General features: G+C 37.9%; 1 protein-coding gene across 3 annotated transcripts in view; it reads left to right on the forward strand.

Annotated features, from left to right (window-relative positions):
- The window catches only part of parp2.L (poly(ADP-ribose) polymerase 2 L homeolog), a 42,545-nt gene that overhangs the window by 1,487 nt on the left and 19,275 nt on the right, over positions 1-21,783 (forward strand). For 2 of the 3 annotated variants that reach the window (XR_001935472.2, XM_018260099.2), the window contains exons 2-13: positions 507-724; positions 3,978-4,114; positions 5,348-5,554; positions 5,806-5,913; positions 6,001-6,071; positions 11,351-11,401; positions 17,898-17,994; positions 18,189-18,264; positions 18,475-18,577; positions 19,784-19,946; positions 20,056-20,194; positions 20,286-20,349. Coding sequence is in view for 2 of the 3 variants with exons in the window: in XM_018260099.2 (XP_018115588.1) it covers positions 663-724; positions 3,978-4,114; positions 5,348-5,554; positions 5,806-5,913; positions 6,001-6,071; positions 11,351-11,401; positions 17,898-17,994; positions 18,189-18,264; positions 18,475-18,577; positions 19,784-19,946; positions 20,056-20,194; positions 20,286-20,349 (1,278 nt within the window). In the remaining variant the exon portion in view is untranslated. Of the gene's footprint in view, positions 1-506; positions 725-3,125; positions 3,130-3,977; positions 4,115-5,347; positions 5,555-5,805; positions 5,914-6,000; positions 6,072-11,350; positions 11,402-17,897; positions 17,995-18,188; positions 18,265-18,474; positions 18,578-19,783; positions 19,947-20,055; positions 20,195-20,285; positions 20,350-21,783 lie in introns of all 3 variants that reach the window. The other variant, XM_018260110.2, reaches the window with a different exon arrangement.

The following is a 21,783-nucleotide window of genomic DNA, read 5'->3' on the forward strand; positions in this document are numbered from 1 at the left end:
TTTTCCCAAGCCTGACTTTTACTGACCAGGTGTCAGTAAAAAAAATAAGTATTACTTATTAGCAGCCATTATCTTTAAATACATATGTTATGATCATGAATTCAGTGTTGCACTGATTACTTTCAAATCAAAATACATATTAATCAGTTAAGTGTATCTTTTGGGAATTTGCTCATCAACAGTAGGTAACATTTGAGGACATAATATGTGTGCAGTTACCACATTCTGCATATTTGTCTGCATGACAAAGAGTTGCTATGTTGATTGGAAAACCCTGGCTATTCACCACAGGCAAATAGTATGACCATGTTTCTTTCTTTGTTTTTTGTTTGCTCTTTGCCTAGACTAAAACAATGTGTATGAAACCTCTTCTCACCACTTAACATTTGTATATAGTAAGATGTATTTATAAATGGAAGTTAAAAGGCTAATTATAAACTGTGGTTATATTTCCTTTGATTTTAGACCTAAGTTGTAATTGAGTTAAATTTCTATTTATTTTTTAGTTTCCCAGAAGAGAAAAGCAGGGTCTGATCCAGAACCAGAACTTGTGGTGAAAGCAGAACCAGATGAAGAGAATAATGTTGCTACAGATGTTTGCGATGGAGAGGCAAGCACTAGTATAAAAACAAAGCTAAACCCCTGCTGGGAATGGGAAGGAGATGGTGGCATTTGGATTCCATTTTCCCCTGAGCTCAACACTCAGATTGATTTGTCTTTTCAGGTAAATTGTGCGAACTACTTATTCTCAGCATATTATGAATAACTATTACTGAATCACATGAGAGGGTTTATGCTGAAGCTGTATAACACTTTATATGATAATATATAGGGATGCACCGAATCCACTATTTTGGATTTGGCCGAATCCTTCGCGAAAGATTTGTCCGAATACCGAACCGAATCCGAATGCAAATTAGGGGTGGGAAGCGGAAAGCATTTTTTACTTCCTTGTTTTCTAACAAAAAGTCACACAATTTCCCTCCCCGCTGATGGTATTTTTAGTAGTACCATTTTGACCTTGTGTAAGACAAAACTCAGTAAAGGAAAACCTTTAGTAATAGTCAGGCAATTTATTCATACATAATACAACATAACTGTTTTGTCTGGGTAAGCTGTTGGAGTAACACACAGAATGTCACCCAAGGACTCACCAAAGACACAACTCTTGGTCCAGGCGTTATATAGCTTTCAGAAGGCATTTACAGTAATTGTGACAAGGGGTACACATAAATACCATACGTGGTCTGGCGAGGAGACTTACTGGCATATACATTTATACCTTCCTGTAAAATGTGCAGTTTTGCAACATAAGAGTTTTCTGGTTCCAACTGTCCACAGCCTCGTAAACATCTGTTCGCTAAACATAGCCATTGTGGTATTACCAGTAATTGAGCAACACTTCTGCAAAAGGGAAGTGACATTCTGACACTATGCTGACACTCTGGAATCTAATATTGCAGTCGGGGATTGTGCCCCTTTTATTAATGCCACCAACAATCAATTCAACGTTTCGGGGGGACACAGCCTCCCTTCTTCAGGATAAATTCACAAAGTGCACAGTGCTATATTTTTATACCCTTAACTCCTCCCATCTCATCTGTGTAACATCTCATTAGTGTCATTTATGTGATTAACTCATTCAGTTCATTTAAGTCCAATATATCAGAGTAAATCATGTTTCAAATAATGTTATAATTAAACATATATTTCTTCAGTTAATGGAAAGCATTTCTTTCAATTAATAAAAAACATTCTTTTACTCACTGCCCCTGGTTGCGTTTTACTTTAGCTTTAATATTTGGAAAATCTTAACACCTCTCGTGTGTAATTGGGCTATCATGATACTTCATCTGTGAAGGAAAAGGGTGATTGTATAAATTATTAAATAGTGTATAAATATCTAAAAACCTACAAAACCACATATATTACAGAAAACATGTCAGATTAAAATCCTCATTGAGGCCTTTAGGCGAAAGTGTTTTCAGACGCCAGATCAAATAGGCTTCTCTCCTCAATAATGATTTTTTAAAATCAACACCTGCATTTTTATAAATAACTTCTAAAACTTGCCATCTTATTTGGGAGACATTATGTTTCACATTATAAAAGTGTCTAGCCAGAAGGGTTTCTCTTTTATACTTCTCTTTACTTTTTTTATCTTTAGGATCGGTTCCCTCATCTGGTTTGTAATTTCTAATCACGCTTTTATGCTCGTTTAGACGTGTTTTAACCGCTCTTGAAGCGGAATATAATAAATATATCGGCATGTGGCGATGGTTTGTGGACGACATGTTTATAGTTTGGACTGGCACTGAAGACCAATTGGAAAACTTCTTTGTGTATATCAACAGTGTACATGACACAATAAAATTTACAATGAGCAGGGGTCCACAAACCGTCAATTTCTTGGATGTACAAATAACATTAAAGGATGGTAATTTTGTTACGGATTTATATAGAAAGCCAACAGATAGAAACAATCTATTAAGGAAAGACAGCTTTCATCCAGCAGGGGTCAGCAAAGGACTACCTAAAAGCCAGTTCATAAGGGCTAAAAGAATTACCTCAACAAATGATTTGTATGAAAGACAGGCACAAGTGATTGTAAAACAATTCTGTGAAAGAGGTTACAGTAGAGGTGAACTGAATCAGGTTAAAAATGAAGTAATGGGGATTGAAAGAGAAAATCTGTTAACACCAAAGAGAAACTTGAAAAAGAGGGAACAGGAGTGTGTTTGTGTAACCACATTTGGCCCACATTCCAATTTGATAAAGAAAAGTATATTGCAACACTGGCATATTCTACAAAAAGACCAAATTTATGGTAAATTATTTACTAAAAAAACACTCTTTAGTTTTAAAAGAGGTAGGAGTGTGGCGGATGGAATAATAAGATCGGATTTCAAACCAAAGAAAGTTAAGGGTGTGATGTTTAACAAGAGGGGTACCCTTCCGTGTCACGATTGTGGCCACTGTAGTGGCATAATTAAAGGTGACAAATGTACCCATCCGAGCCAAGGATATGGAATTCAATTAAAACGTATGGCAACATGTAATACGGAAGGGGTAGTCTACTTGTTAAAATGCCCATGTGGTCTTGGGTATGTGGGCCAAACTTCAAGAGCGGTTAAAACACGTCTAAACGAGCATAAAAGCGTGATTAGAAATTACAAACCAGATGAGGGAACCGATCCTAAAGATAAAAAAAGTAAAGAGAAGTATAAAAGAGAAACCCTTCTGGCTAGACACTTTTATAATGTGAAACATAATGTCTCCCAAATAAGATGGCAAGTTTTAGAAGTTATTTATAAAAATGCAGGTGTTGATTTTAAAAAATCATTATTGAGGAGAGAAGCCTATTGGATCTGGCGTCTGAAAACACTTTCGCCTAAAGGCCTCAATGAGGATTTTAATCTGACATGTTTTCTGTAATATATGTGGTTTTGTAGGTTTTTAGATATTTATACACTATTTAATAATTTATACAATCACCCTTTTCCTTCACAGATGAAGTATCATGATAGCCCAATTACACACGAGAGGTGTTAAGATTTTCCAAATATTAAAGCTAAAGTAAAACGCAACCAGGGGCAGTGAGTAAAAGAATGTTTTTTATTAATTGAAAGAAATGCTTTCCATTAACTGAAGAAATATATGTTTAATTATAACATTATTTGAAACATGATTTACTCTGATATATTGGACTTAAATGAACTGAATGAGTTAATCACATAAATGACACTAATGAGATGTTACACAGATGAGATGGGAGGAGTTAAGGGTATAAAAATATAGCACTGTGCACTTTGTGAATTTATCCTGAAGAAGGGAGGCTGTGTCCCCCCGAAACGTTGAATTGAATTGAATTGAAGTTGAATCCCAAACCGAATCCTGGATTCGGTGCATCCATAATAATATATAATTTTCACTCTCAGATGGAGTGATAAATCAAAGTTGTTTTGTTTTCTCTTTAGTACAGGGAAACGATTTGTGAAGGTCTCACCAGCTGCAGGGGTGTCTCTACAGATAGATATGCAGAAAATGGTCCAGAAAAACATACAAAGTGGGTTTCAGAGACCTGTCCGACTGGTAGTACAAGATTGTGACAAATGTAAGATGCCACATAATGTTTTCTGTAACTGTGAAGCAGTCTTTTATTTGTTTACTAAGTGTATAAACATTTGACTGCAGAAAAGAATCAACATGTAATCTTTCAATTTAAAAGTTTTATTTTTTTGCTGAAATATTTAAAGTTGCCTTACTTTGTGCAGGACTTTTATGTTTATAAATACATTTTATTGTATTACCCCACAACATTATGCTGGAAAGCTTTTACTGATTCCAAAAATGTTGCAGTTTAGGACATTGTTTTATTCTGTTGAAGATATTTAAACATACATCACAAGAACAAGCACTGTAGACATATATAGTTAATAAAAGCTCTAGGATAGAATATGTAATACCATTTACATTTAAATGCCACTTATAGTATATGCATTATTTTGCCCTCAGAAAGAAAAATAGGGGATAGAATATGTTTAAAGGTGGTATATAGCATATCATAAAAACACACTCACCATGTTGTCAATGCTAAATTTATGGTTATTATTATGCATTACATTTGGGCAGGAAAAGGTTCCTTAGCTTTAAAAGCTGCCATGAATTAAAATTGTTCAGATATAAAGTACTTGTATTTGTTGTACACTAGAAAAGAGCATATTTGTTTGTGGTGAAGAAGAAAAGGGAAACAGAGCAGTTGTTGGAAAGGGAGGGGCCGGATGACTTAGTGTATTGTGTATATGAATATTTTAGCCCATTAGTTAAAGTAAACAATTATGTCTCAAGCAGTTAAGCAAATAAATAGCAGGGGTGTCGATGAGGGGAAGTACTGGTTTGAGACATTTATATTCCAGGGTGGCATTTCTTCTGAGAGTTATTGCTTTGCTTGTGTTAACATTTTGCCATTTTCCTAAATGGCTAGAGAGCACTTATTAGTATGTGGATGAGTTTATAGTAAAATAAAGTGCATGAAACCCTCCTTTGTCCCATTTGGATAGTATTTGACAACATTTTTTTTAAAAAAATGTTTGCTTGGACTTGATGCTTAGTCCCAGTTTGAGGGAAGTGTAGTTGCATAAAATCAGGAATAATGAACCTTCAGCCCTTTTAGCTTTGCTTGAACTTTCAGAGGAACCATGTCCATCTTTACAAAGCCCTACTTACAACAGGGAGAGCTCCACAATATGTTTCTTTTCCATCTGTAAAGTGGTAGATTTTCTTATTTTGTATTTCCTTTTCTTCTTCTAATGTTGATATGTTTCACTGAGATTCTTTTGTCTTTCAGATTTTGTGTGGCAGTGGCGATCTGATAAAGGGGCCTGGATTTCATATGATGCTTGCACATGTGTAGCTCTGGAGGCAGGATTTCAGTCAAAAGCTAAGGTGGTGCCTGTAAGCTTGGGGGATCACACATACATCATCGATCTACAAAAGATGGTGCAAAAGAATAGCCAAACTCAATTTGAAAGACAGATTCAACGCTGCTTATCTAGTAGGTCAAAAGGTGTAAAAAAAATGAACAAAAATGTTTTGAGATTGTTTTAAGTTATTGAGAGAATGTGATATTAAACTAGGCATACATGGGTAAATTCTCTTTTATTTTTCTATTTGTTTAGTAATTTGTGCTGATTTGATCACGCTAACAATAGTATTACAGTGAGGTCCCATGCAGATCCATAGGCAGTGGACCACATATGTAGCCCAGTGGAGTCTGTGCACTGCTCTGTTTCTCTGTTATTGTAGGTTCTGATCTTGCTCCTATGAAAAAGAGCATCATTAGAGCACCTGCGAAGAGAGCCCGTGGAAGCAAAAGTGTCAAAAATGTAGAATATGAATCCGAGCAGAATAAAGGTAAATATAGCAATAAACTTTAGTGATTGAATTTTTATCTCTTGTGTCAGCAACAAATCATCTTTACTGAACTGCCTCTTTACACAGAACAGGTTAGGACTCTGCTAATGAAAGGCAAAGCTCCAGTAGATCCAGAATGCTCCAATAAGCTGGGGGAGGTATGTACCTAACTTCTGAAGGACTGGATTTATTTATTTCACTTCACCTGTAGTGGACAAAACGAAGTAGGCTGCCAAGATTTTATTGCTCAACCGTACTGCAAATCTCATGCCAGAGAAGACAAACACAGGAAGATGTGCCTTGCAGATGAGGGGTTGTTTGAGGAAATAGAAAACACTCTGTTTACCATAAAAATGGATAAAAGGAATACTATCTACCACTTGCAGCTATGCACTTATACAGTATTATAGGTCCTGCAAGTCATATCCTCAAATGGCACTCACACAACAATCACATCACATGTGTAAAACTTGCATCTTTATTGAGATTCATGCAGGGATCTCAATTGAAGACACAGGTTGTTGCACATTGGAATTTGGGGATGTGTCAGTTGGGAATATGATTAAAAAGTGGCAAGGGTACCAAGTAGAGTACCACTTCCAGAAAAAATGAAAGCAAAGCATTGGCTGTGCATAAGGCTTTATGTGATGCATTTTTACAGTATTCCAGCCTTCAGAAGGACTGTGTTGCAGCTAGCATGGCTGATAGTTCTTGCTCACAATTTCATTTATCTTCGTATGAGAACAAAAGTCCAAATATAGTTCGATTCCGAGGAAGCTAGGATCACTCCCAAAAGTCCAGCGTCAACTCAGGTTCTCCTCCACCTGTTAGAAAATTCTTCCAAATGTAAAGTCGCTGTATTCCTCCAAATAAATTTGGGGAGGGAGAATAACAGAAATAAATTTCATATAGTGTAGTATTTTTAAACGTTTTTTTTGCTGACCCCCTTGGTGTCTATTTAAAACCACCGTGCTTTACAATTCACACTATAATTGTGTCATCCAATGTTTTGTGCCAAACTTAAATTCTAAGCAATTTTAAGGAAAAAATAAAAAATATTACATTAAAGAGTAGCCAATACGTGCAGCCCTTGCTGTTATTTTTTCACCCTGTGTGCACACAATAATTACGTAACTTTTAAGTGCTGAGTGTGAACACTCTAACCACAATTCAGAGACCGATCGTGCCAGTAGCACAAACAACTCACCAGACGTGAGTTTTGAAAGATCAAAGATCAAAAAATGCCGACTCCATCCTCCGCTGGAGGAAGGACAGAGCAAACTGACGTCATCGCTCAAGGAAGAAGCCAGCAAAGGCGAAACGCGTAAGCGGGATACAGCTCATCTGTGCAGAAGCGCCCACTTTGAAGCAACACGAGACTCTCAGGGACGCCGAGGAGTCAGATTGGACATTTGGGACGATCGGTCTCTGAATTGTGGTTAGAGTGTTCACACTCAGCACTTAAAAATTACGTAATTATTGTGTGCACACAGGGTGAAAAAATAACAGCAAGGGCTGCACGTATTGGCTACTCTTTAATGTAATATTTCACAAAACAATCCTTTCTCCTCCATTTTTTATTTTTTAATATTTTTTATTTTTTCCTTAAAATTGCTTTGAATTTAAGTTTGGCACGAAACATTGGATGACACAATTATAGTGTGAATTGTAAAGCACGGTGGTTTTAAATAAACACCAATGGGGTCAGCAAAAAACTTTAAAAATGCTACACTATATGAAATTTATTTCTGTTATTCTCCCTCCCCAAATTTATTTGGAGGAATACAGCGACTTTAGATTTGGAAGAATCTTCGTATGAGACCCTGGTGTATTTCAGGGTGTAAGGTGTGTGTGTGGGGGGGGGAGATCTGCAAAATGCTTATTCACCAGTGAATCAGATACATTCCTATTATATATGGGTCTTTGTGTCACTTTAAGAAACTTCCTTCTTCTTTTTTTATTGGATTTTTAGGAGGAAGTACAAACAAGAATTAAGCATATTTAAACACAGACCATTGTGATTTTCATAACTGAGAGTTTAGGTTAAACAATAAAATGGGTTACAAGGGTTACATTTATGATATGGGATTCACCTGGTAGGGATTTGGGAGAGGGAGTACAGGTGGCGGTGGGGGGGAGTATAGGGTGTACCATTTTGAGCAAAATATAGTATATGAGTGATTCAACCCATGGCATGCTTATATTTGTCTTCTTCCTTTAATAGTATCCAAGTCAACCATTGTGCTGAATAATCCCTCCTGTGTAGTCATGTGTGCAAAGCATTCTTCAAAACATCTGATTTTCTCTTTTATTTTTAATACCCACTGTTTCAGAGATGGAAATATAGAAGATCTGCAGTACCTTATTTTGAAATTAATCCATTTGCTATATGAAGAGGTGTGGCAAAGTTTTGGAAATTTTGTTCCTTAAAGGGGACAGATAGCATAAATTTTCACAATGCATCAAACCATTTCAAATAATGTAAAATAGAAGAAAGTGTTTTTATTTTAGTATGTTTTGCATCAAAAAACGTCTGTATTTGCTTGAAAACTGTTCTCAGCCCCTACCCCTTTGTAACTTCCTGTCTCAGACTGTTCAGTATCTGAGCTGCAGCCGATGGCTCTTTCTGTATAAGCTTTAGAGCAGCAGCCAATGAGGGAGGAGTCGGCGTGTCTGTGATGTCTCTCTCAGTCCTTCCCTGCAGACTTCTGTTAACCCTTACTGCTGATTTTCATTTCCCTGCTCCTTTCTCTCCCTCTCTGTCCTATTTATTTAACCCCCTCTCTGCCCTGTTTGTTTTCCTCCCTTCACTGCTTGTTCCTTTCTCTTGCCCTGCAATAATTGTGGAAAAGAAAGAAAAGCTTCTGTATAAATAAAACATAATCTGCTGCTACATGTATTTTATTCTTTTCTGGGGACAATGTGTATGAGCAGTTAGTGTAAGTACCATAGTCATTTTCTACACAGTATTATGTTGTATACAAACAGCAATCAACATCTTATGGGTTTTCCTTTGTAACTCCCTGCATCTGTTATATGTTATACAATTCCATCAGCTGCATTTATTCCCTTGCAACTCCCTATAAATTGTTCCATAACAGCTGCATTTCCCCTTGCAACTCCCTGCACCTCACTATAAATTGTTCCATAACAGCTGAATTTCCACTTGCAACTCCCTGCACCTGATCATTAATTGTTCCATAACAGCTGCATTTCTTCTTGCAACTCCCTGCACCTGGTCATAAACTGTTCCACAACAGCTGTATTTCCCCTTACAACTCCCTGCACCTGATCATAAACTGCTCCACAACAGCTGCATTTCTCCTTGCAACTCCCTGCACCTGATTATAAATTGTTCCAGAACAGCTGCATTTTACCTTGCAACTCCCTGCCCCTGGTCATAAATTGTTCCAATACAGCTGCATTTTCCTTGCACCTGATTATAAACTGTTCCAGAAAAGCTGCACTTCCCCTTGCAACTCCCTGCACCTGATTATAAACTGTTCCACAACAGCTGCATTTTACCCTGCAACTCCCTGCACCTGATTATAAATTGTTCCACAACCGCTGCATTTCCCCTTGCAACTCCCTGCACCTGGTCATAAATTGTTCCACAACAGCTGCATTTCCCCTTGCAACTCCCTGCACCTGGTCATAAACTGTTCCACAACAGCTGCATTTCCCCTTGCAACTCCCTGCACCTGGTCATAAATTGTTCCAGAACAGCTGCATTCCCCTTGCAACTCCCTGCACCTGGTCATAAATTGTTCCAGAACAGCTTTATTTTACCTTGCAACTCCCTGCACCTGGTCATAAATTGTTCCAGAACAGCTGCATTTTACCTTGCAACTCCCTGCACCTGGTCATAAATTGTTCCATAATAGCTGCATTTTACCCTGCAACTCCCTGCACCTGATTATAAATTGTCCCAGAACAGCTGCATTTTACCTTGCAACTCCCTGAACCTGATCATAAACTGTTCCACAACTGCTGCATTTACTCCCTTGCAACTCCCTGCACCTGCTCAAATATCAATATGAAGGAAAACAAACTTAGAGCTGTATTATGGAATATCATAGCAGTAAATACTAATGGACTCTGTTTGTATAAGTTTTATAATGTAATAGAGGCAGGGAGTTGCACAGTGTATAACAATATATTATGGACTATAGATTATGTCCAGGGACATGTGTGACTGATGCCTATTTGCTGTGAAACACAGGACAATACTGTTGTACTTTAAATAAAAGAAAATACTATTACATTACTATTACAGTTTGTATTAACCTTCACATCTATTGATTTATGTGGAACATGTAAGATATATAGTGAATAAAGTACCCCCTCTTGTAAAATATAAGGATATTATAAGTTACCGAGGAGTTTCATGACCATATAAAAACACGAGGCCGAAGGCCGAGTGTTTTTATACAGGTCATGGAACTCCGAGGTAACTTCTGATATCCTCATATTTTGCAACTGGGGGTACTTTATTAATTATAATACACAAATTTCAATGAGTCATGTGACAGAAATGACATCAGAACTCACCGTTTATAACTGATGACATCAGAACTCACCATTTATAAGAATATAATTTACAGGATATTCATGGCTTTTGTGTATTATATAGTTATAAGTGAATGATCAGGCAGCAGCATAAGACAGTTATGTACAGGCTGGACACACAGGACAGAGGGTGGGAGGGGAGGGGTTTGGCTGCTACAGCTCAGGAGTTCAGCCTGTCAGTCAGTGCCGTGACCACTTCCTGTGAGAGAATGAATAGACACTCCCACTCTTCATTTCAGCCTAGACACCGAGCAGAGAGGTTCTCTCTGCAGCTCTGATATAATGACAGTTCTAGTAGGTAAAATGCTTTCAAAACATTTTTCTTTCTTCATTATTACATGTTTTGAGGAAGGATGAGTAATATATCTGAATATAAAGGTTATATGAAATGTCCCCTTTAAATATTATAGATAGACTATTATTTACCTTTACCCGTGCAGTAGAGTTTGTGTAAAGCACCTTGTATCCACTTTATCATTTTGGAGCCAAAGCTGTGTTTGGTTAAACAGTCAAACATAAATTGACAGTTTACCCAGTCAAATGCCTTTTCTGCATCTGCGGACAGTAAAAACATTTGTTTGCTTTATTAAACTTTTTGCCTGCAAAAAAAGCCAAATAAGTATGGTCAGTCTGCTCAGAAATAATTTGTGGACCCAGGTAATTTCAGTGTGCGGTGATTTTATATTTAGTTACAGTTAAAATATTCATCAGTGCATTTTCTTATTTTAGCATAAGGTTCTCATTTCCAAGAAATTAAGCTATTACTGTTTACTGATTCTAACCTACTGTGCACAAACTGTAAAGTTATATTGATTTAATATGGCAGCATCTTCAGAAGGGATTAATATTTTATAAATTTTTTTGCTAGGCTCATGTGTTCTATGAGGGAAATGATGTGTATGATGTCACGTTGAACCAGGTGAGAAAAAAATAAGCATTTACTGTTAAATCTGTGCTGTGTTTCACAATGCTCTTCCTTTTGTTTCACGCAAGACTTGCATTGTCTGATCTGAACTGACTGATCTATCTGATAAATTTCTAAACACTTTTAGTCAGTGATGGGGCAAGTAAATGTAGCAGAGCTGAAGAACACTGTTATGTTATATTTAATATGACCCCAAAATGTTTTTTTTTAAGGATTACTAAGACAATCAATTTACAATCTTACCTCTTAGATTCTCTGCCCTATCCCTAACACATATTCAACTTTTTTTTTTCTTTTTTAAAAGGGGTCCACCGTACATTTATCTACATCCTGAGTTGCTATTAAAAACTAGTAATAAAGAACATGTTCATTTCATAACATAGTATTTGACTGCTAGCTAGCACATGTTTTAAGAAACTGAACTGGGAGATGGTTTACTGGAATATGAGATGATCAGCTGAATAATAAAAAAACAAATCAAAAATAATTTTGTTCCTCCAGCTATGCCTTGTACGTTATTCTAGGTGATACATGTTAAAGTGTAATTGGTTGGGTAAATTGTGGTGGACAGGTTAAGATTTGCATTTCTATTGTTTGCCACCGGCTTGCCAACTTATGCTTTAAAGGAGAAGGAAAGTCCTTTTATACTTTGGGGTGCCAAAAGATAGGCACCCCAAGTGATCGCATTTACTTACCTGGCACCCCTGGCCTGTGCTCCTATCAGGTAAGTAAATGCGATCACTTGGGGGTGCCTAACTTTTGGCACACCCAAGTAAAAATTACATACCTTCTCCTTTAAAATGTGCTTTAAGTACAATGCATATTAAACGAGCTGCTCATTGCACAGCACAACACCCTGCACCAGTCAATGAAGAATACAACATGTATTTCTAGTACAGGCATGCCATTTGTGCCTACATTTGTAATGTATTTTATAACACATGCCTAATCACCACATCGGGTCATATTTATTCTATATCAAACTGGGGAATCATGAAAGATTTCAAGTAATTCAATATCTTCACTTTTTACAAATCTTTCAGCAACATTCTGCTTTATAGTGTGCTTAGTAGCACGTTAACACCCCTCTGAATCAGTATATCCAGCTGCAAATTGCAAACAATGTTAGGAATTTTAATCATTTTTGCCACGCTGGAACAAATTATTCGAGTTCTGAAAGTAAGTTTTTTTTATAAAAATTTTTAGCCAACCTGTAACAATGATTACAACTCAAAGATATCGGGGCATAATATATCTTCTCCATAATGTAACCGGCTGCAGATGCATTCAAAAGCTTTCAAGCAGAAGCATATCCTAAACCTATTCAGGAATCCACAATAACTATTTATATTCGTTACACTGTCCAGATATGGACAAATGGATGATTTGAGTCTCTGGTATGACAGCCAATGTGGTAGAACAGTGTCAAGGAATTTCGGTTAACCGCACACCAACACCACCCTTCATGTATTAATCACCTGGTGCACAACGATAGAGGCTTCGGCCACCTCAAAATTCCATAGAAAAGATTTTCACTGGCACACAGGATTTTTATGCCCTGCAGTAAAAATCCTGTGTGCCAGTGAAAATCTTTTCTGTAGAACAGTGCTGTCCAACTTCTATGGTACCGAGGGCCCGAATTTTTCCAATCTACATGGTGGAGGGCAGATAACGGAAGCCAGTGTTAGCCACTCCCTGTTTTTAGACCACACCCACATTAAACCACAACCACGTTACTGCAAGACCATGTCCACATTAATAGCACACCAAAAAAACAAATGGTTGGTGCTCACTGGAGGGATCGGGGCTGGAACTAGAGGTAGGCAGAGTAGGCGGCTGTCTAGGATGCCATCATTGAGGAGCGCACTTTTTTCAAGAGTTTATTTAATAATTTGTTTCAGTAATCATGGTCACCCAGTTGGGTGGAATCCTTCCCTCTTGCCGGCAAGTAATAGCTCCTTCTGTGCGGGTACAGGGAGCAGTAATATAAATGAAAAAGAGTTGTACATTTTCTTGCTCTCTTTATTTAAAAACCATCATGGTAAGGAGGGAAATGGTAATACAGGACAGGGGACACTGATTGAAGCTCTTGCCTTGGGTGCCAAACTACCTTGTGCCTGCCCTGGCAAGGATGTCACTCATATGTGAAAAAAGCTAAGTCATATAAGACATAAATCCATATGCCTTCTCCTCCCCTGTGTATAATACAGTACCCCAGCATATGATTAAACACCTTAGGGCCCACTAACAATAATTTTCAATTGCTAACAAACCCCCAGAACAAATACCAAAGTATGATACACACAGGGAGCATAGGGAAGGCAGAACAGAGCAGGAGACAGGAATCAGGACCAGTCTAATATGTACTACATACAGTGACACAGTGCTGGTGCCCCATTAGTATTTTGAATAAAGTGTGAACAGGAGAACAATGTGGGCAGTTTTAGTTTGGGTTTCGGGTGTGAACAGTACAGGCTTTAGGGGAGTGAACAATAGAGGTGTCACAAGTGTGAACAATGCAGGGGATTAGTCTGAATTTGAGGTTTAGACAATGCAGGGGCCAGTTAATCTCTGTAGTGATACCTTTTAAAATTTACATATAGTAAAAAAACACAGCAGGCAGTTTTTGATCTGGAGGGCCACATGAGGGGGGTCGCGGGCCGCCAGTTGGACAGCCCTGTGGTAGAACATAATACACACAGTCTGGTGGTCTCTGCCAGTTGTAGGGTTTAACAAGTCTTAAATAACTGGCAATCAAACAATGCTTTGGTTTGAATTAACAGGTTTTATCTATTTGTTTTCCTCATAACCTTGAAAGCATACTAAGGGGCAAATTCACTAAAGCGTGAAGCTGCTAACGCTGGCATAAATTAGCTAGCGAAATGGACCTACTCTAGTGCTACTTCATGTTATGCTTTTGGTTTTTAAATCTCCCTATGGCTGTTCTATAATCAATAAATGTTAAGTCAGCCTACATTTTGCCTACAGACCGAGATGGCCAGTTTGCACTGATTTTGTCAGAGACAAAAGTTGTTACACTGTATACCGGTACATTCAGTTCATGTCAAAGGGAAGCATTGACTATTAGAGTTTTAGTGCCCAGCAGATACAAAGGGTAGAGGGTGAGCTTTGCCAAATGTGCATTATTCTACATCTATGACCTGCAACAGACAACCACATTATAAACCTCTTGAGTTATAAAACTGCTGAATTTGACAGCCAGCATGCTCTGTAAATAGTCAACTTTTCTTTATACTCATATACATATTAATCAGAATTTATTAGTTACATTATTTGCAGCGTTAATAGGTTAACAAGCGGGGTTGAAAGGTTTTATGCCTCACACCAAGAGTACCACAGATGTAATTTGACAGCGAGAATGCTCTGCAAAATAGCCAACTTTACTTTGCTCAGTGTCATATACATGGCCGTTGTTAATTAGAATTCATTAGTTACATTATTTGCAGCATTAATAGGTTAATAAATGAGAGAGGTTGAAAGGTTTTCTGTCTCACACCAGGATTGCCACATATGTAACCTGACTTCTGAAATTGGTGTCACCATAATTCCTTATCCATCAAGTATACACAGCTACACAACCTACAATCCACACACTCTTGCAGTGATGGTGAAGACCACACTAAGGGGGTTATTTATCAGAGTCCGAATGCCAAAAACTCGAATTGTTCCGGAGTTATTATACCCTGAGGATGTAAAAAGTCAGAATCCGAAAATCCGGCATCTCAGACCTGCTGTGGTTGTATTTTAAGTCAATGGGAGAAGCTCCAAAGATATCCTGATCTGCACTGGATTTCATGCAATAATCCCAAGATTTTGTGTTTTTTGGGCAAAAATCAGAAAAAAAGGATATTTCGGTGGAATGTCCGAAAAATTTGTACACTTCGAATTTTCGTTTGATTTCTAAGTTTTTTTCCCGTTTTTTCGCAAACTGGAATTTTTCCTGGAAATGTATTGATATATAAGGGGAAATAACCCGTGCGGATTTGGAGTATATTTCAGAATAAATTTGGATTTTGAGAAATAATGATTGGCATACGTTATATGCTGCAACACAAAGGAACTGCACACACTCTGCATAACATGTGGATGGAAAGACCACCTGTGCATCAACGTTTCAGAGGGGTTAAATCGATAACGACACGTTCCAATAAAAAAAAAAATCATAGGAACGTGTTAGGTAGAGGATTCTCAGTGCCACAGTTGTTAGCCTTGCAGTGCTAGCATCATTGGTCCAGTTCTGATCAGTGAATCGTAGACAAGGTGCATGTATATTCTTCCTGTATCTTTTCCTCCAACAATAAAAATGTATTGATAGTTTCATTTGCATATAAAGGGCCTTAGATTGTAAGCTCCACTGAAGCAGCGATTGATGTAAATGACAAACTGTAAGCCACTATGTAAGTAAAGGAGAAATATTAAATGTAAATAAAAATGTTCCTATAAAATAAAAAAAATCATAGGAACGTGTCAGTATGAAGTATGTGCTGCACCTGCAATAGTTCCCCAAGCAGCCCCGCGAACCTGCATGAACCTGATCCGCCGACACTGCTAAAAGATCTTTGGTGCTGTTTCAGTCACGCTGGGCTTAATATTTTATGTTGCACCAGAATTCCGTGTATTGATTACATATGGAAATTGTAAAAAATTGTGCTTATTGCCACACCCAGAAACGACTGAAAAAAGCTTTGGAAATGTATCACATTTGAAATGCATGTAGTATATAGGGTGGCTAGAGGTGCTAATTTGGTTGTATAATCACTAACAGGGAGAAACAACCAGGCACCTTTGGGAGCACGGTGTTGGTGAAGAATATCAACATCAAGAGCATTTCCAGCAGCCTCAGCAGCAGTTCCAAACCTGGCATTCAGTGTCTGTCTTAAAAGTTGTCCACATGATTCCCAAATGCAGTTTACTGGAATGCATCCACCTGAGTTACTTGAAACAGGAAGCATTTACATGGGTGACTGTTCTCATTACACAGATATGGTGGCTTTAACTACTGGCAGAGATGTAGAAAATGTAGAGAGGCACATGTCATATGCACATAGAAAGTCTACTGTGTGGGATTTCTTTTCACCTGAAAAAAGTATTGGTATCAGAAATGCTACAAGTGCCCTTTGCAATCTCTGCACCAGAGAGGTGAAACGTGACTCCACACCTGGCAGGCTAGGTACAACTGTAATGAGAAACCATTTGGCCAAGTACCACCAAAAAGGGTGGGCAGCCTCTGGTACTGGCAATGCAGCGACTCCACCCTACTTCACGGAATACCCCTCTTCTCCATTATGCAGTGACCTCAAACTCTCAAGCTCTCAAACCACTTTTAAATTCAGTGCTTTATATCTGCTACTGCTTTTTTGCAACCGTGTGCACACTTGTGTGGAGCAGTTGTTTCTCGAGGAGAGATTGTCAGTGCCAATAGGGAGATCTGATGTTGCAGCACATGCAGTCTTCTCATTGCAGCATCCTACGAGTGTCTCTCAGTGATATGAAGGGAAATGGTGTTGCAGATGATGATAGCAGCAGCTGTTCCTGACTATTTTGTCTGCCATCATGCAAGCTATATAAAACCAGACCAATTAAATTGCCATTGGTTAATTGTAGTGGTGTTGTGGGATTTTTTTCAAGACTGCAATATATCACAATTAACGCAGCTCTTGCATTTTTTGATTTAACTGAGCTCCATAGGCACTCTTTTACCATGTTTCGCTGTGAATAAACGTCAATAGACACCAACGTACTGTAAGAACAAACAAACAAACAAACAAATAAAAAAAGAGAAAAAACTCCCATCGACTTCAATGCACTTCACAAAATGCACTTTCACCGTTTTCCAAATTTTCAGCAAATGGAAACAGGACAGAATTATGTTCAGATGTCTTGGTATACTGGCTTTGAACAATATAAAATGTGCTGCATATATTTTATGCCAGTAAAAAAAAAATATATCAATGTTTTATATTTGTTTTATATTTTGTAATAAAAATATGGTCAGAGTTAGGTAGAGGAATCTCAGTGCCACAGTTGTTAGTCTTGCAGTGCTAGCATCATTGGTCCAGTTCTGATCAGTGAATCGTAGCCAAGGTGCGTGTATATTCTTCCTGTATCTGTTTGGTTTTTCTCCAACAATACAAATGTATTGATAGTTTCTTAGAGATCCTGATAAAGCTGACTCTAATGTTCTATATTTGCATATATTAGACTGTAAGCTCCACTGAAGCAGTGATTGATGCAAATGACTGTAAGTAAAGGAGAAACATTAAATGTAAATAAAAATGTAATACAAATAAACATATTTGTGGAACAATTTTTAAGGAAATAAGAATTTGTGTTAATTGATGGGTACAGTTAATATTTTTTTTTTCCTTTTAGTGCTTATGAGAGGGAAACACTGTTGTTTGTCCCTGAACCGATCAGACTTTCCAAAACTAGACTGGAAATCGGAATATTCTCTGCATTTCTTTTACAGACCAACCTTCAGCACAATAACAATAAATTCTACCGAATCCAACTACTGGAAGATGATGGTGTGAAACATTTCTCTGTTTGGATGCGTTGGGGAAGAGGTAAGGGAGACACCTCCTGCTTTTTTGTGACTGCTTATGACAACTACTGTATAGATGACCCTGCTCTGCCTGGTTAATGTATTGCAGAGCTTAAAGCATCAGGCTTTAGTGACCAAATAGTAGATCAGCTATATCTGCTAGATTACTTGAAGTACAATGAATGTGTTCTTATTTAACACATGTCTCTATTACAGTTGGCAAAGTTGGAAAGAACAATCTGGTTTCCTGTGGAAGCGATCTACAAAAAGCAAAAGATATTTTCCAAAAAAAGTGAGAATTGCATATAGAGTTTTCTTACAGATTTCAGTACATTTCCAGAAGTTGCACCTAAAGGGTTACTGTACATTATAGCTATCCTGTTGTACCATGTGAAGTATTGGGGGAATATCTATACTGGTGTGATTAAATGCTGTCTCTCTGTTTGTTGGTTGAATGCAATATTTTTGTGTTTGAGGCCCTGTACTTTTTCCCACTTAATAGGTTTTTTGATAAGACTAAGAACTTATGGACTGAGCGAGCACAGTTTGAAAAATGCGCTGGAAAATATGATATGCTGCAGATGGACTATAATGCAACTGAGCCGGTATGTCAATTTATTTCAGTTGTGATTAATACAAGTACAAAGAAATAAATGTAAGTAAGTAATAAGTGTGATGCAGGACAATGTAAGAACATCTGAAATAAGCTTTGTTTAAACTAAAATATTGCATATAGTAAACGGAATCTTTCTGTTCTACATGTTTTTGTTTTAGCTTATTTCTATAGGCTTAGTGGAAAATATGGATTTTCTTTTGTGTTGATTATTGAAGGACATAGCGTAATAGGGATAATTTTCTGATTTTCCAGCGCAGCAATAACATGGCTGCAGAACTGTGCTGATTTAAAATTACATACACAATGCACTTGCGCCTATCTGTACTTACACATAGCACCAGTGTGCCTTGTTGTTCCTTTTCACAGCACACCACACTTAAAAGAACAGTAACACCAAAGAAATTTTTAAAAAAGTTTTTAAGTAATGAAAATCTCATGTACAGTTGCCTTGCACTGGTAAAACTGATCTGTTTGCTTCAGAAACACTACTATAGTTCATATAAACAAGCTTCATGTGTAGCAATGAAGGAAATTTAAAAAAGTCTATATGGCACATGTTAAATAGTGGATAACGCCTTTATGTTCTACAGATCTTACCTGCTATCTGCTGTGTAACCTGAGCCTTTTTTTCCTTTAAATGGCTGCCCCATTGGTACAAAGCAGCTTATTCATATAAACAATAGTAGTGTTTCTAAAGCAAACAACAGTTTTACCAGTGCAGGGCAACACTGCATTATATTTTTATTACTTAAAAAACACATATTTTTTGATGTTACTGTACCTTTAAAGGTGGTAAGTACAGGGTTCTCGTTGTACATCATGTCCAAGCATGTTAATTTGCACCCAAATACACACAATTCACTGACACCAAGTGGCTTAATTTCAGGGAGCCATAAAACCAAGTTCCATCCCCAACTCCCGCGAAATGTTTTTTCCTTCTCGTGTGAAATCACTGGTGGCCACTAACTTGCATAATTTTTGGTCACCTGAGAACCTCCTCTATAACGGGCCCCACTCTGCTACTCTATAGTTATGTCACTGCCTGGATCTCCAGTATCTGTCATAAAATATGTGTTGCAGTTTGCAATGTCCATATTTACACTGATACTGTAAAAAATTGCATTGTGGTTATATAACATAGTTGATTGTGGGACTATTAAAACTTGCCATAGGCTATCATATTTCTGCACAACAGGAAAATGAGACCGCAGTGAAGGAAAAGAGCCTTTCTGACATTCCTAAACCTGAATCCCAGCTGGACAGCAATATCCAAGAGTTGATTGAACTGATTTGCAATCTAAAGGCCATGGAGGAGACTATACTTGAGATGAAGTTTGACACAAAGAAAGCTCCCCTAGGTTGTTACTTTATTTTATTTCCAACCTATAGGCTAACAATTATCACAAAACAAACTTTTGATTTACAGAAATAGGCTGAATTAATAGAACCATTTACTCTTTCACACAGGGAAACTGACGGTTGAACAGATCCGTGCTGGCTACTGCTCTTTGCAACATATTGAAAACTGTATTAAAAAACGAAAGTTTGGCCGGGATCTCCTTGAAGCATGCAATGAGTTTTACACACGCATTCCCCATGACTTTGGGTGGGTAACTGGTTTTGTGGAGTACTGTCTTGATGTGATATATGCACAATACCCCACAAAGGCATAAAGTTGCTCTAATATTTCTTTACAGGCTACGTACACCTCCTCTTATTAGGACGATGGAAGACATGACCGCAAAAGTTCAGCTATTAGAAGTAAGGCAGCTAATGAATAACCATGAATTACATATATTTTATATTAGACTTAATGCCTTTCAATACTTGTCACTAAATCCCGACAAAATGTCATACCCCTTAGTGCTCAGTAATAGGCAACTGTGTCTGGGGCATTACTGAGTTCTGCCCCATCTTGAGGGCTGTCTGACAGAAGGCAGCCTTATACTTGACATATTCCTCAGGCAATAATGACGTGCATTAAAGGGGACAACTATTTCCCACCTCTCTCCCACATATACAGTGGTGTGAAAAACTATTTGCCCCCTTCCTGATTTCTTATTCTTTTGCATGTTTGTCACACAAAATGTTTTTGATCATCAAACACATTTAACTATTAGTCAAAGATAACACAAGTAAACACAAAATGCAGTTTTTAAATGAGTGTTTTTATTATTTAGGGAGAAAAGAAATCCAAACCTGTGTGAAAAAGTATTTGCCCCCTGAACCTAATAACTGGTTGGGCCACCCTTAGCAGCAATAACTGCAATCAAGCGTTTGCGATAACTTGCAACGAGTCTTTTACAGCGCTCTGGAGGAATTTTGGCCCACTCATCTTTGCAGAATTGTTGTAATTCAGCTTTATTTGAGGGTTTTCTAGCATGAACCGCCTTTTTAAGGTCATGCCACAACATCTCAATAGGATTCAGGTCAGGACTTTGACTAGGCCACTCCAAAGTCTTCATTTTGTTTTTCTTCAGCCATTCAGAGGTGGATTTGCTGGTGTGTTTTGGGTCATTGTCCTGCTGCAGCACCCAAGATCGCTTCAGCTTGAGTTGACGAACAGATGGCCGGACATTCTCCTTCAGGATTTTTTGGTAGACAGTAGAATTCATGGTTCCATCTATCACAGCAAGTCTTCCAGGTCCTGAAGCAGCAAAACAACCCCAGACCATCACACTACCACCACCATATTTTACTGTTGGTATGTTCTTTTTCTGAAATGCTGTGTTACTTTTACGCCAGATGTAACGAGACGCGCACCTTCCAAAAAGTTCAACTTTTGTCTCGTCGGTCCACAAGGTATTTTCCCAAAAGTCTTGGCAATCATTGAGATGTTTTTTAGCAAAATTGAGACGAGCCTTAATGTTCTTTTTGCTTAAAAGTGGTTTGCGCCTTTGCAGGCCGTTTTTGCCCAGTCTCTTTCTTATGGTGGAGTCGTGAACACTGACCTTAATTGAGGCAAGTGATGCCTGCAGTTCTTTAGATGTTGTCCTGGGGTCTTTTGTGGCCTCTCGGATGAGTTGTCTCTGCACTCTTGGTGTAATTTTGGGCGGCCACTCCTGGGAAGGTTCACCACTGTTCCATGTTTTTGCCATTTGTGGATAATGGCTCTCACTGTGGTTCGCTGGAGTCCCAAAGCTTTAGAAATGGCTTTATAACCTTTGAAATTGAACTCAGGTGTGATAAACCACA

This window comes from Xenopus laevis, chromosome 1L (assembly GCF_017654675.1).
Source record: "Xenopus laevis strain J_2021 chromosome 1L, Xenopus_laevis_v10.1, whole genome shotgun sequence".
Taxonomy (NCBI): domain Eukaryota; kingdom Metazoa; phylum Chordata; class Amphibia; order Anura; family Pipidae; genus Xenopus; species Xenopus laevis.